Source organism: Monopterus albus, unplaced genomic scaffold, assembly GCF_001952655.1.
Source record: "Monopterus albus unplaced genomic scaffold, M_albus_1.0 scaffold64.1, whole genome shotgun sequence".
Classification (NCBI taxonomy): Eukaryota; Metazoa; Chordata; class Actinopteri; order Synbranchiformes; family Synbranchidae; genus Monopterus; species Monopterus albus.
This window is the reverse complement of record NW_018127944.1, coordinates 506771-519098: the sequence shown is the minus strand read 5'-3', so window position 1 is coordinate 519098 and position 12328 is coordinate 506771. Positions and strand designations below refer to the sequence as shown.

At 39.2% G+C, this 12328-nt stretch overlaps 2 protein-coding genes across 3 annotated transcripts in view; both read left to right on the top strand.

Annotated features, from left to right (window-relative positions):
• Nucleotides 1-5245: 5245 nt before the first annotated feature.
• Nucleotides 5246-6385, top strand: LOC109962442 (probable G-protein coupled receptor 151). The gene has a single exon (XM_020604153.1). The coding sequence runs from the start codon at nt 5246-5248 to the stop codon at nt 6383-6385; it is 1140 nt and encodes a 379-aa protein (XP_020459809.1).
• A 5209-nt stretch (nt 6386-11594) lies between these two features.
• mavs (mitochondrial antiviral signaling protein) overlaps nt 11595-12328 on the top strand; it is a 7600-nt gene continuing 6866 nt past the window's right edge. Inside the window, exon 1 of one of the 2 annotated variants that reach the window (XM_020604233.1) lies at nt 11595-11669. Coding sequence is in view for 1 of the 2 variants with exons in the window: in XM_020604232.1 (XP_020459888.1) it covers nt 11701-11748 (48 nt within the window). In the remaining variant the exon portion in view is untranslated. The other variant, XM_020604232.1, reaches the window with a different exon arrangement.

Genomic DNA, 12328 nt, shown 5'->3' with positions numbered 1-12328 from the left:
GAAGTCGGGAGTCATTAGCGCCGACGTGAATAACAACCTTACTGTATTTACGCTTATCCTTAGTCAGCAGCTTCAAATAGGATTCAATGTCGCCCGCTCTGGCCCCAGGAAAACATTTGACTATGGCCGCCGGTGTCTCTAGCTTCACGTTTCTGACTATGGAGTCTCCAATTACCAGAGTTGTTTTCTCAGCGGGTGTGTCGCTGAGTGGGGAAAATCGATTTGAAACGTGAACAGGCAGGTGATGCTCCGTGGACATTCGTTTGGAGCTACGACTCTTGCGAACTGTCACCCAGCCACCTGTCTGAGATCCCGGCTGCTTGGGAAGTTGTGGGCTTTTAGGCTGTTTAAACAGTAACAGTTCATGATCCACTGGTCTTATGTTTTGCACAGTTGTAACCTGAGAAGTATCAGAAGGTGTCACATAAATGTAGTGAAATAAAAAGTACTATATTTCCCTCTGAAATGTAATGAAGTAGCACAAGTACAAGCACTTATGTAAATTACAAGTACTTCATAATTAGTATACTGAATACTGTTGTGCATAACTCTGAATTAAAACACTTAAATGACATAAATGTGGCAGGTAATGTGGGCATGATCAACCCTGACAGCAGACAGCAGGAAGGCACAGCAGGTGGCAGCACAACAGTCATCTGCATAAAAAAACGGAGACAATAAATCATTAAAAAGCAGCTGATAGGAATAATACCTATTTAACCTAAAATTTGTACAATGACTATTACTACCATATTTCCAGGCAGTCGCTTGTGTATGTCTTGGCTTTTAATGAATTTACGAATAAAGAAGAAAAAAGAAAAGCCACATCTCTGTCTTCTCCCTCTCCCACCTACACTATAAAAAGGCCTGACATTAATTATTTGCTATTTTGCAGGTGGGAGTCTGCCCTTTTGCTAAAGGGAGTCATTTATCCCTTTGCATGATGCCTGAATCAAATGAACAAAACAACGATGAAGATAATGACGCTTCCTGCAGCTCATGGCACATCTAATACAGATTTAATCACATTTAACTGTTAAAGAGGAGAAATGCAAGAGCAGCTTTGCAAGTCAAGTAGCTTCCATCCACAGGTTGTCGTGGTAACTGTCTCTCTCACCACCTATGGAGAAACTTGATATCAGGAGCTATAACTCCATCTTGAGCTCTGTTTGATGAGCGGGAAAGGAGCCGGTTTTCATGTAAAACAGGGTCGCAACATCAACAACAAATTTTTAATCACTTCTCCACCTCTGAGGACAACATCAATAAAGGAGAGGCTTTGGTAGCAGCATAGTTTATGAGGAGATCTTTTTACCTTTGATCTTGCTGAATGATGCTAATGACAGAAACCTGCATTTGTTTTCTTTGATATTGTAAAAGCTTTTTCACATCAAGAGATCAGGGGCAGATATTTGTCAAGGTCTGCTTTTTAAGGAGAGACATCCATGTGGTCCAAATTGTACTTCAGTCTTTGCTTCTGCTGTGGAATATTTCCAAAGGGAACATTACTGGAGTTCATTTAGACTCTTCCCGAGCTCTGGGTTTTTGTTCATGCACTCCCCCTCCTCTATATCATTTTCTTTTACTGTTATGCTGTCCCTCTCCAGCTCTGTAAAAGCCCTGGAGGGGAATGTGAGAGATCCAATTCACACACAATACTGATTCAGTCTAGGCTGGAGTGGCCGGTGAAAGCAAAGATGAAAAAAAAAAAAAGATAAAAGAACTTGTGAGCATTTGCTTTTAGCCTGTACTGTATATTTCAGTTGGTCTGGGTTATTTCCCAAGAGAACCCCCCCCCTACAGTTACAGACTAAGTACCAGACACTAGACACAGGAGCACACGCAGTTAAAAAAGAAGTCTTTCATTCATACAGGACCCTGCTGAGAAAACATTCTGGTCCAAGACGAGACTGCTGCCATTTAAAAACTATTTTCTCAAGTGACAGAGTGAAAAATTACAGTCATGACTGACAGAATAACCCAACATTCTCCAAGTCAACAGGATTTATAGAGCTTTTTAATGATTTATTTCTATCATTCATAACAACAATGAATTAGAACCACACTAAGAGTCTGCAGTCTTGCTAGCAGCACTTGCACAGCAGTGCTTTGAACCAAGTGCAAAAGCTAGGATGCCAACAGAAGCAGAATGTTTTTTCATGTTAGTATGCTAACATTTACTAATTAGCACAAAGCACAACTAACCACAGCACTGAAACAGCTTCATTCAAAGTAATAAATGTCCTTTAAATCTGCGTTGACTCCAGTAATGTGCCAGTCTTCCTTCTTTTAGGTTTAATTGCTGTATTTGTCACTACTGATTGCATTCATTGTATTTTAGACTTGAGAAGCAGATGGGGTTGTATCACATTCTATTTTCTGACTACATGCTCCCTCTGGACATCATTATAAGTCAGAATGTCAAATATCACCGTTATGCAGATGATACACAATCATGTATCTTTGAATGCTCCTATTACTTGTCTAACATGTATCAATATCTAACTGGTGCTATCAGGATTCTGACCTACACAGCAAAATAAAGCACATTACTCCATTGGTTCCAACAATGGCCGTCTTTATATGTCTGAGAATTAATCCCAAAGCCCTTACACTTATGAAGCCAAATTTAACCTATCCATATTAAGCTGTCCATTTATTTCATTTTTAGGCATTCTAATGGCAAAGTCAGCCTAACTCTAAGTCTATCACTACTGGACTGTTTTGAGCAGCCGTTCAAGGTTCCCAGAGGATGAGCCCCACTGACAGTGGTGATGCCCTGACTTTTCAACTAGTGGCATCAGCAGGTCAAGTTTCGCTTTATCCAGCACTTAAGAAATTCCTCAGTTTATGGTGCGTACTGTTTTGTTCTAATCAGCACATGTTAGCATACTGCTACTCTAAAATGATTAACATTATGGCATGTTAGCATTTAGCTCAAAACATCGCTGTTCCTACCGTACGTGCTACCTAACAAGTATAACACGTGTTTTTAATTTGGCTTTGGATTTGGGGTAATCATACCTTACCAGGGCTTAAATATTTATTTATATCATTTCTACAGGTTTTACTGATATTGTTTTGGATGTTTTGTGATATTGTTATCTAATATACTACTTTGTATTATTGTTGTTGTTTTTTGCTTGACATAATTTATCATTTTGTTTAGTGTTGTTGCATCTCTGCATGACAAGTACTGTACAAATTAGGCTAGTATTATTATTTATGTTGTTGTTAATCCTAGACTCATGAAAATATGTAGCGCATCTAAAATGCATTTCACTGTAAACAAATGCTCATTTGATTGTTACATTTGTGTTACACTGCCAGAAATGAAATCAGTGAGAGCTGAAACCTGTTTGTATTCTTTGCCTTGCACTATATCCCTGATTACTGCATGCTGTGAAGGCAGTGCCCCTGCTTGTGCTACTATATCATCCCTTTAAATACCACAAGAGTCTTTTTTCTCTCTGCAACACCGTTGTAACTATTCATTCATTAGATCTGAAGCTCCAGAGTCACTTTAAAGCCTCTCTATCCGCACATATCTCACACTACTTTATGACATGTCACATCTTCATAACCCCATACTGTGATGGTGGCTCCGGTCTCCTAGCAACCATCCCTCTTAGAGGAGGTGAAATGTTTGAGTGGGCTCCCTCGCCACCCCCCAACACCTCTTCCCCCACTCTCACCCTTCCTCCCCTCCACCATCCGGATGCTCTTCAAGTCAAGTAAACACTCTTCTCCCAGTGGTGCAGTCAGCATCATGCACTCATGCATCACCTGAATCACAATGTTAATACTGCCAGTAAAATAAGACATGATGTGGTTTGCTCATTTGTATTTATGACTTCATCTATTACTTAAATAAATGTCAAAGAAACGTGTGTCATATATCAATTTATACTAACTTCATAGAAAAACATTTAGTTTTGCTATAAATTTTGTACGTTTTGGTGTTTGACATTTTCTAATAATATCAATTATAAGTTATAATATCAGTTATAAAAACAAACATGGCCTTGTGAAAAAAAAGCCATCTGACTTGTGTTTATTCTGTTTTTGGGACTGACCAACTTAAGAAAGGATCCATTTTGGTCTTGATCTTGACCTTATCAACCATGACATTAAATAGACTTTCTTAGTCAAAATCATTATATTGTATCATTATCACTCAGTCACTGCTTGCTGTTAATAATCCTCGACCTTAAGTTACCACATGAGATCTGTTCAACAAGGTAAAACAGCTACAAAACCACTAAAAAGAAACAAAATGACCAGAAAAAGACAGAGAAACTCCCCTGAGATAATAAATTGAATGCCAAAAGGAAACAAAAACAGCTACAAAGTGATACAAACACAAAAGTAAAGATAAGTGCAAAATGACCCAAAAGAGATACAAAGCGAGTAAAAATGAACACAAATGGATGAAAAGAGAAGCAAAAGACTATAAAGAAACTGATCATAAATATGTGGTTGCTCCATCTGTGAGTGTTGCTCATAAGTGTGGGAGAGGTTGGGGCTTTTTACATGTATGTACCTGGGGGCCGTTGTCTCATGATCCATCCATGGTAACAGCATCCACCATGACTACAAGTGGCAATTATGGGATAAGGTCAAAAATGAGTGATTAACAGTGAATTAATGCCAACTTGAGGGATTGATTCAGTCATTTAGGAAAACTTTAAATCTTTTGGTTGTGTGCACATGTTAAGATGAGGCTGAAGTATTTCAAAAGGTGACCTGCTTACTATTATTTAAATTCCACAAGGCTTCACATGCCATTTATTGTCGTTAATTCCGTTCTGCTGCTTGTCATCAACTATTAAATGTGCATTTTTAGTCTAAAAGATTTCCAGAAGAGTCATATCATTGGTAACTTTGACATACTTCTGACACCACACACCAGCCATGATCCCATCTCAGGTTCTCAGTGTAAATAGCATCACGCTGCGCTCTCATTTGGGCTGGCTGCAGTCTGGGGCAACACTGATCAAATGACGTGAGTGGTTGACGATGCTAAATGGCAGCACTCGAAATAGTCTACCTGCCAGCCTGTTCACCCACTTGCTGACGCGACCACGACCCCATTAGCAGCGCCCTGGACAGCTCCTCCGCATCCGACGTTAAATCTGCGAAGGAAAAGCGGAACTAAAGAAACAAGAAAGACAAAAAATATTGTTTGCTTACTGAATTTTTTGTCAATTTAAGGGCCTCGAACTTTAACGTTACAGGGGAAGAGATGGATATTAATCGACCAGCAAATGTCTCCTTTTTTGATTTCGTTGGAGGAGTTCAACTTCTCCATGGGAATGACACCAGAACAGCCATGCCTGTCATCCTAATCGGGATCTGCGTCTCCGGAGCAGTTGGGAATTTGCTCGTTTTGGTGATTTTCATCCGTGACTTCAGAAACGGAAAGGGCTCTGAGGTGAAAGCGCTCCTCGCCTCTTTGGCCTCCACAGACTTGGTGATACTCTTACTGTGCGCCCCGGTGCGCGCCGTCACCTACTACAAGCAGACCTGGACCCTTGGGAGTTTTGTCTGCAGCACCACGGACTGGTTCCAGCACTCGTGTTTGGTTGCAAAAGCTTTAATCCTTGCAGTCTCTACTAGAGCCAAACACACTTTGATTCCCAGTACGGCTACGGGCCCCTTCTACAGCCTGACGTGGATACACGGATCCTTGGCATTTATCTGGACTGTGTCCATGATGTTTCCAATCCCGCAGATGCTTTTTGCAACTTTACTACCGTATGGCCGCGACTCCATCTGCGTTTCTGAAATGCCAGTGTGCGCCTCTGACTTCATGAGTTTGTTTTACAAGATTTACCCCGCTGCAGCCTTTTTGGTGCCGGTCATTTTCACCCTTGCCTACTACACAAAAACACTGCACACCGCAGTGAACCACGCACCCAGTCCGCAGCATCAGAGCAAGGTTACACTAGTGTTACTGTGTCTAAGCGGAGCACATGGGCTTATGCTACTGCCAGAGTGGGGGGCATTCACCTGGATCAGACTTGGGTACACCAAACCTCCTGTGGGTCTGAGCATCTTTGCGCAAGTCCTCCTTTACGCATGTAGCGCCCTCTCTCCGGTGATCCTAATGACCATGTACGATGACGTGCGCCAAGGACTGATCAACATCTGGCTAATCGTCACCTGCAGAGGCTCAAAGCACCTCCCCAGTAACACATGTCCAAAAACAGAGGGAAACGGAGCGGAGATCGGAGCAAACGCCGTGCCCAACGCGGTCTCACAGGAGAAGGAGAAGGAGAAGACCTTCCCAGATGTGGAGCACTTTTGGACAGGGCGCAGGAACACGCAGGTCGAGGAGGACCAGGATCCAGTTCCGTGGGAGAGAGAGGAGAAAATGTTGTAGTGAATCCCATGTGAAAGTGTCTTTTTTTAAAAGAAGATTTCAACTTGTTCTCAGCTGGCTTCTAGTTTGTCGACCCACAGTGCAGTGCTGATTGATTAGATGTAAAATAAATTTGTACACTATCATGTTTTAATGTTATATATCTTTGAATATTTGTTCTTGCCTGCAGCACTGCTGCACTGTCATGTAGAACACCTTTATTAGAAAAGGTCTGTACAGACATGAAGCTAATATAAATATCAGGACACACGGGTTTGTAGTGATTGTGTACTTGTGTACGTGTGATGTATAACAAGGATATTAAAACATGCTCAAATACGCACGGCTCTGTTTTTCACCCCAAAGGCCATAAATCACTCAGCCTAGAACACAACTGACCATCACATTTGTCAGTTTAATTCATCTCTATGAACCGGGATCACTTCTCCATATCAAATTCTAATCCAGCTGTATATTTCAGGTCGGGTCAATGTAACATCTGGTCAGTGTTTCAGACTTTTCTGCTCCAGAGAAATGTATAATAATTATTACTTCATTAAGTAAAAATAAAAATGCATTGTGTTGTATTAGTTTCTGTGTATTTATTGATTTATTTTTCAAACTTTAAGTTTGACTTAAATACTACAAAAACAAATGTGAATAAAAATGCATTGTGTTGTATTAGTTTCAGTGTGTTTATTGATTTATTTTTCAAACTTAAAGTTTGACTTAAATACTACATAAACAAATGTGACTATGCCAGTTTTAAACATTTTTTTCATGTAATACTTTAAGCATTGGTGGAAAAGGTACTCGTCTTTTATTTAAGTAAAATAAGCGATACCACACTGTAAATATCCACTTTTAGTCATTTCATTCCAAACTTTACTTAAGCAACCTTTTAAGACTATTAACATCAAAATACATTTAAACAACTGCTTATTCCAAAGAAATGTATATTTATTATTTGTGACTATTATAAATTTTGATCCATTAGTGTCTCTATCACTTTAATGTTACAGCAGCTTAATGTAGGGCTCTCATGAATCACTTATAAACCTCTAGTTAGTGTGTGACTTTCAAACCTATAACTGCATATCATAATTTATTTGTTGATTATATTTTATGTTATTGATGTGAATCTGCAAATAAGTGTCATGGAATCAAAGTGCACGCTGTCTCTAAACTGTAGTGAGTAGAAGGATAAAGTAGTAGAAAATAGACAAGCAGTAGTTCAAGTACCTCAAAATTGTACAGCTCTTGTGAAAAAATACTTTCTAGCATTGTGTTTAAGGAGCCTAGTATAAACTGTCTAATGACGGGTTTAAAACACAATGTATGCAGGTATTTCGGTTTATTTTAAATGTTTGTTGGTTGTCAAGTTTAACAAGTGGACACTATGCAACATATAATGAATGACAATACACATATACACAATACACAGTGTATGTGAGAGGTTAAGACTGGGGAACACTTTGCATTAAGTCGCCTAATGAACAGTTATTAATGCTAAATGGAGGGACTAATTTTGATCTCTTGTATTGTAAAACAGTAAAATAATAATAATAATAATATTAATTTAAAGCCACTTAACAAACATTGGTCTAGAGTAATGTTTCCAGGTCAGTTTAGACAGTGACCAATGTGACTGGTCAGGTGTCGCCACCACTGCCTCTGCCCCACATGACCTGCATTAACAGTCTAACCTTTCACTGGTTGTGAAAAGAAGCCTGCTTTTAGTCATCTGTGTGTTTACCAGTAAAGCAGTGGCCGCCTGTGGCTCCGACGCCCCAGCAGATTTGACATTTTAGACTGCCTGAGTGAAAAGAAAGGTTACAGGTTGAAGCGAGGAAAAAAAGGCCTCTCAAGCTCTTCAGTATGATTGTGCTCCTGCACATAATTTATTCATTGACAATAAATCCTGTCTCCAAGTGTCTGCCTTTGGGTCACCTGGTTCTTATTCACTATATTTTTAGTTCTCAATCATAGGAGGAAACTACACTGAATAACAGATTATTTTTTAGCCAATCAAGGAGCCAATTTAATAAACAAACAGCAAAATTGAATCTCCATTACTACATTAATTAAAGATAGAGACAATGTCCTGCTGACGATAGTGTGCTCATCACTGTTCAGGGACTAATTTACAGTGTAGGAAATGTAATGTTAAAACTGTAAGTGAAGCCCAAAGGAGCCAAGAAAAATCCTTGTGGTTGTTTTGCATCTCTTTATGCTCATTCATCATCTCCCCGTAGACGCTTGGCATTTGTGTGGTCGTTTTGTGCCGTGTTTGGAGATGAAATGTACAGAAAACATGACCGAACATTTGGCTGATTAAACAACATTGACCGTCGTTGTACTGGGTGGGTTTGCACACGTGATGACCTTAATATTTCTAAAATCCTGACTACGTTCTGCTTCCAGTATCTACCTGTAACATTTACACATAGCAATTAGTCTTAAAAACACAATTGCAGTTCAAATGAACCATAAAAATACAGTTCATAAAGACTGAGGGCTCCAATGGAACCCTGATCACCCCCTGCAGACAAATGCACATAAATGTTCATATAAACAGGATTAAACCTATATTCAACGGCTTTAGAATAGAGAGGTTACTAAAACGAGGTCAGTGTCAGCGCACATCTTGTGCCATCTGGCGGGCCATTCCAGAAACTCAGAGGGTAAAAGCAGCTTCACCAGCTTTTGACCTAATCCTTGAAAAAACATTTTAATGAACAGTGCCAAACCATGGTTTATAGCTTATACAGAAAGGTTGCAACATGTTGGTGGAGAGTAAAGCTCCTCAACACCTTTACCTTTTTAGCTGCATGATTTACTTAAAGCTTCATCAGAAAAGACCGAGTTCTGGTCCAACAAAAATTGTCACAGTTTTCATAACTTATTTGGACCCGAATGCAGACCGAAGGCAACCCAGGAGCTTTTAACAGATATATTAACAAACTCAGCAAGCAGGAAGCAGAAAAAACATATGTAACCAAAGGCACCAAAGACAGCACAAGCTACAACACGGTGGAATCAAAGCCTTCCAGGCAAGTAGACATACTTTAATACAGGCTAAAAACTCTGACTGTAACTTCCTTTAGTACATATATAGTCAGGAAATGAAACTCTTGTCTCTCAGGGCCCCTAACTGATGGCCAAGAGACTGGGCTCTGGAGTTTTAAAGCTATGAAAGACCTTCCTGCTCTTTTGTTGAGATGCACGTGGTGGTTTTTCTCTTCACTCAACAGTGATGGATGGATTGTTGACGCTGCCTCAGGCTGTGGCTTTATTTGGTGACTCTATGTATCCTCCTTTCTGCTAAGGAGGGTTTGACCTGCAAGATATAAAAGGTTTGAGTCAATTAGGACTTGCAAATAGTTTTTAGCATTTGTTCAGAGCTACACGGGTCATGGGGGTTGGACCATGCATAAAGATGTCTTAGTGTTTATTGTCTCAGATTCAAATGTGTATATATATTTTAACTCTTAGGTTTTTTTTCTGTTGTTTGTTTTGCTGCATATGATAAGCCTGCTCCATCTGTCCTTTTATTAGGTGAAATCTGGCCATTTCAGGGGTTTTTTTTCCAACTTGAGATGTGGATTACTGTGTCAGAATAAATCTGCCAGGCAATTCAGTCACATTTTTAGATGTTTTTAGCCATTAAAAGCCAGAATGTTAAAAAAAGAATAACTTTTGCAATGATCCACTCTGATGTCTAGACTGTAAAGTCAGTGGGGAGTTCATAACATTTGTCAGCAGCAGTAATTATAACATTTTCTCACAAAGACAACACAGCTGTGATTCAACCAATATGCAGTTCACACTTGTTGTTTGTAACACTCACAGTCTTCTGACTCTCCTGGGACAAATCGTCTCACACTGACCTGTTTTACATTTACAGTCCAGTTCTTCAAAAATAGACGTTGATAGATGTTGTAATATCCCAATGACTGAACAGGCAAAGGAAAGAGCGCCACCTAGGGAGACCACCCATATGGTTTGATTGACACATGATTTGTGCAGAATTACCACAGAAATAAGCACCAAAGAGCAAAGAGCATGAGAATCTCTAGGAAGTTGCGTGAAATGAAAACTTAAAGTTGTACCTCAGCAATTTATCTTTGCATCTTAAATTAAAGAATTGTCAAAATCAAAACACAAGAAGCCAAGGTAGCCTCATTCTACATAGTGCCCGGTATATACACGTCTTGAGACCCAACATCCAGAGCTGGCAGTACCGTTTCTGTAAAAATTAGCAGATTTCTGACAAGAAAAAAAAAACACCCAAAGACAAACAGGGCATGTTCACAGAACAATATCTGAAAGATAGTAAAGCCTATTATACTGCACATCTTTTCCTCATGAATCTATGAGAGATGCGGATTACCTTCAGGGAATACATTTAACATGTATAATGCAACAACATATTAAATATTTATAGAAAGATTTACAAAATAAAAAACATATCATCATAAAAAACCTTTACATTCAGGCAGCATGCACATTTAATCCCTGTTTAACAGAACTGAGTGTAATGACACAACACTGTGTTCATGTGGGAAACTTACAGCCTGCTAACAAAACATTTTTATTAAGCTATTTTATTTAGTGATAGAAAATCTTGTTTCTGCACAGTGAGTAAGTGGTGCCACCTTCTGGTTTAAAATGATTATAGGCTAAGATTACACCTTTTTTTTACATTTCCTAACCTTTTGTTTACTCTGTTGTTGTCTTTAATTTCCCTGAATGGGCTCAATAAAATGTGTCTGGTCTTCTTTACATTGTAAAGACTTCAGTTATCACTAATAATACTGAAGTATAAAAATAAGAGAAAGACCTCCATCAAGGGGTTTCAGGATAAGGCGTTTCCACATTAAGAACATCAAAACAACTTTTAAATAAAAGCATTATGGCAATGCAAGAACAATACATAGAATTTAGACTCTCCCTCACTCGCTTATTCCTTCTCTCTGTCCATGAGAGTCGAACAGATTAGGAACAGGGATTAGAGACAGATGTAAACCAGCAAAAGTCGAAATCCAATCTAATTCTGCAGACATCACAGCAAAGGAAAGGTTACGGTCAGGGTCAAGTTCAATCAAGCTCGCCCACGTCTTTACAGTTTAAGAGCAATCCAATTGGTCCGCTTTTTGATTGACAACGCGGTTGTCCAATAGAGATAGAGAACGCTGAAGTTGGTATAACCACTGATGTGTGTGTAGAAAACTGCATGTATTACTGAGAGCAGGAAGAGTATTTGAGAGGTAGTCACGAACAGTGAGGGATCTGAACACGAAAGGTGAGCTCTAACCATAAAAAAACTAAATTAGATGCGTAACTGGCTAGGATGGAAGACTCTACGAAGCCAGGAAACAGCGGTAACAACAGCTGGGTTGTGTCGCATTTATTAACTAATGTAGTTACAGTATCATAAACTAACTTTCTGTTAGGCAAAATGAACTCCCGTTATATTTTGCTAAATATTTTAAATGTACAGACAGGTACCAGACTTTGTTGTGCTTGTAGTATGTTTGTAGCCTGTTTTAAATTCATCCCCACCCTTTTAGTTGTTTTACCTCCAAAAATCGGCTTGACAGGTTTATGTAAAAGTATATTTAAGTAATTTACACGAAAAGGGCATTTTGTTTGTGTGCAGCGTCTTGACCAGCCCCCAGCCGTGTCCGTCGTTACTTAACAATGCATTTCTATAATTTACTGGCAGGATCCAGTCTCTGTCTTCCATCTTGTTTGGTTGCAGCCTTTTAAAATTCTTCCCAATCTTCTTACTCTGCCGTTTTACCAGGAAACAGGCTTGGTTTCCCATATTACTTTCACTTTTTCACTCTGTCCTTTCTTGTGAGCTTTTTGAGACTAAAATACTGTATGATTTAAAGGCCTGGTTGTGGTTTTACTCATACAGATCTGTTTAGCATGAAATTTGATTCATAGTCTGGGAAA

What these genes read in the sequence shown, in the direction of transcription:
- LOC109962442 (XM_020604153.1), top strand. Translation starts at nt 5,246, where the DNA reads ATGGATATTAATCGACCAGCAAATGTCTCCTTTTTTGATTTCGTTGGA.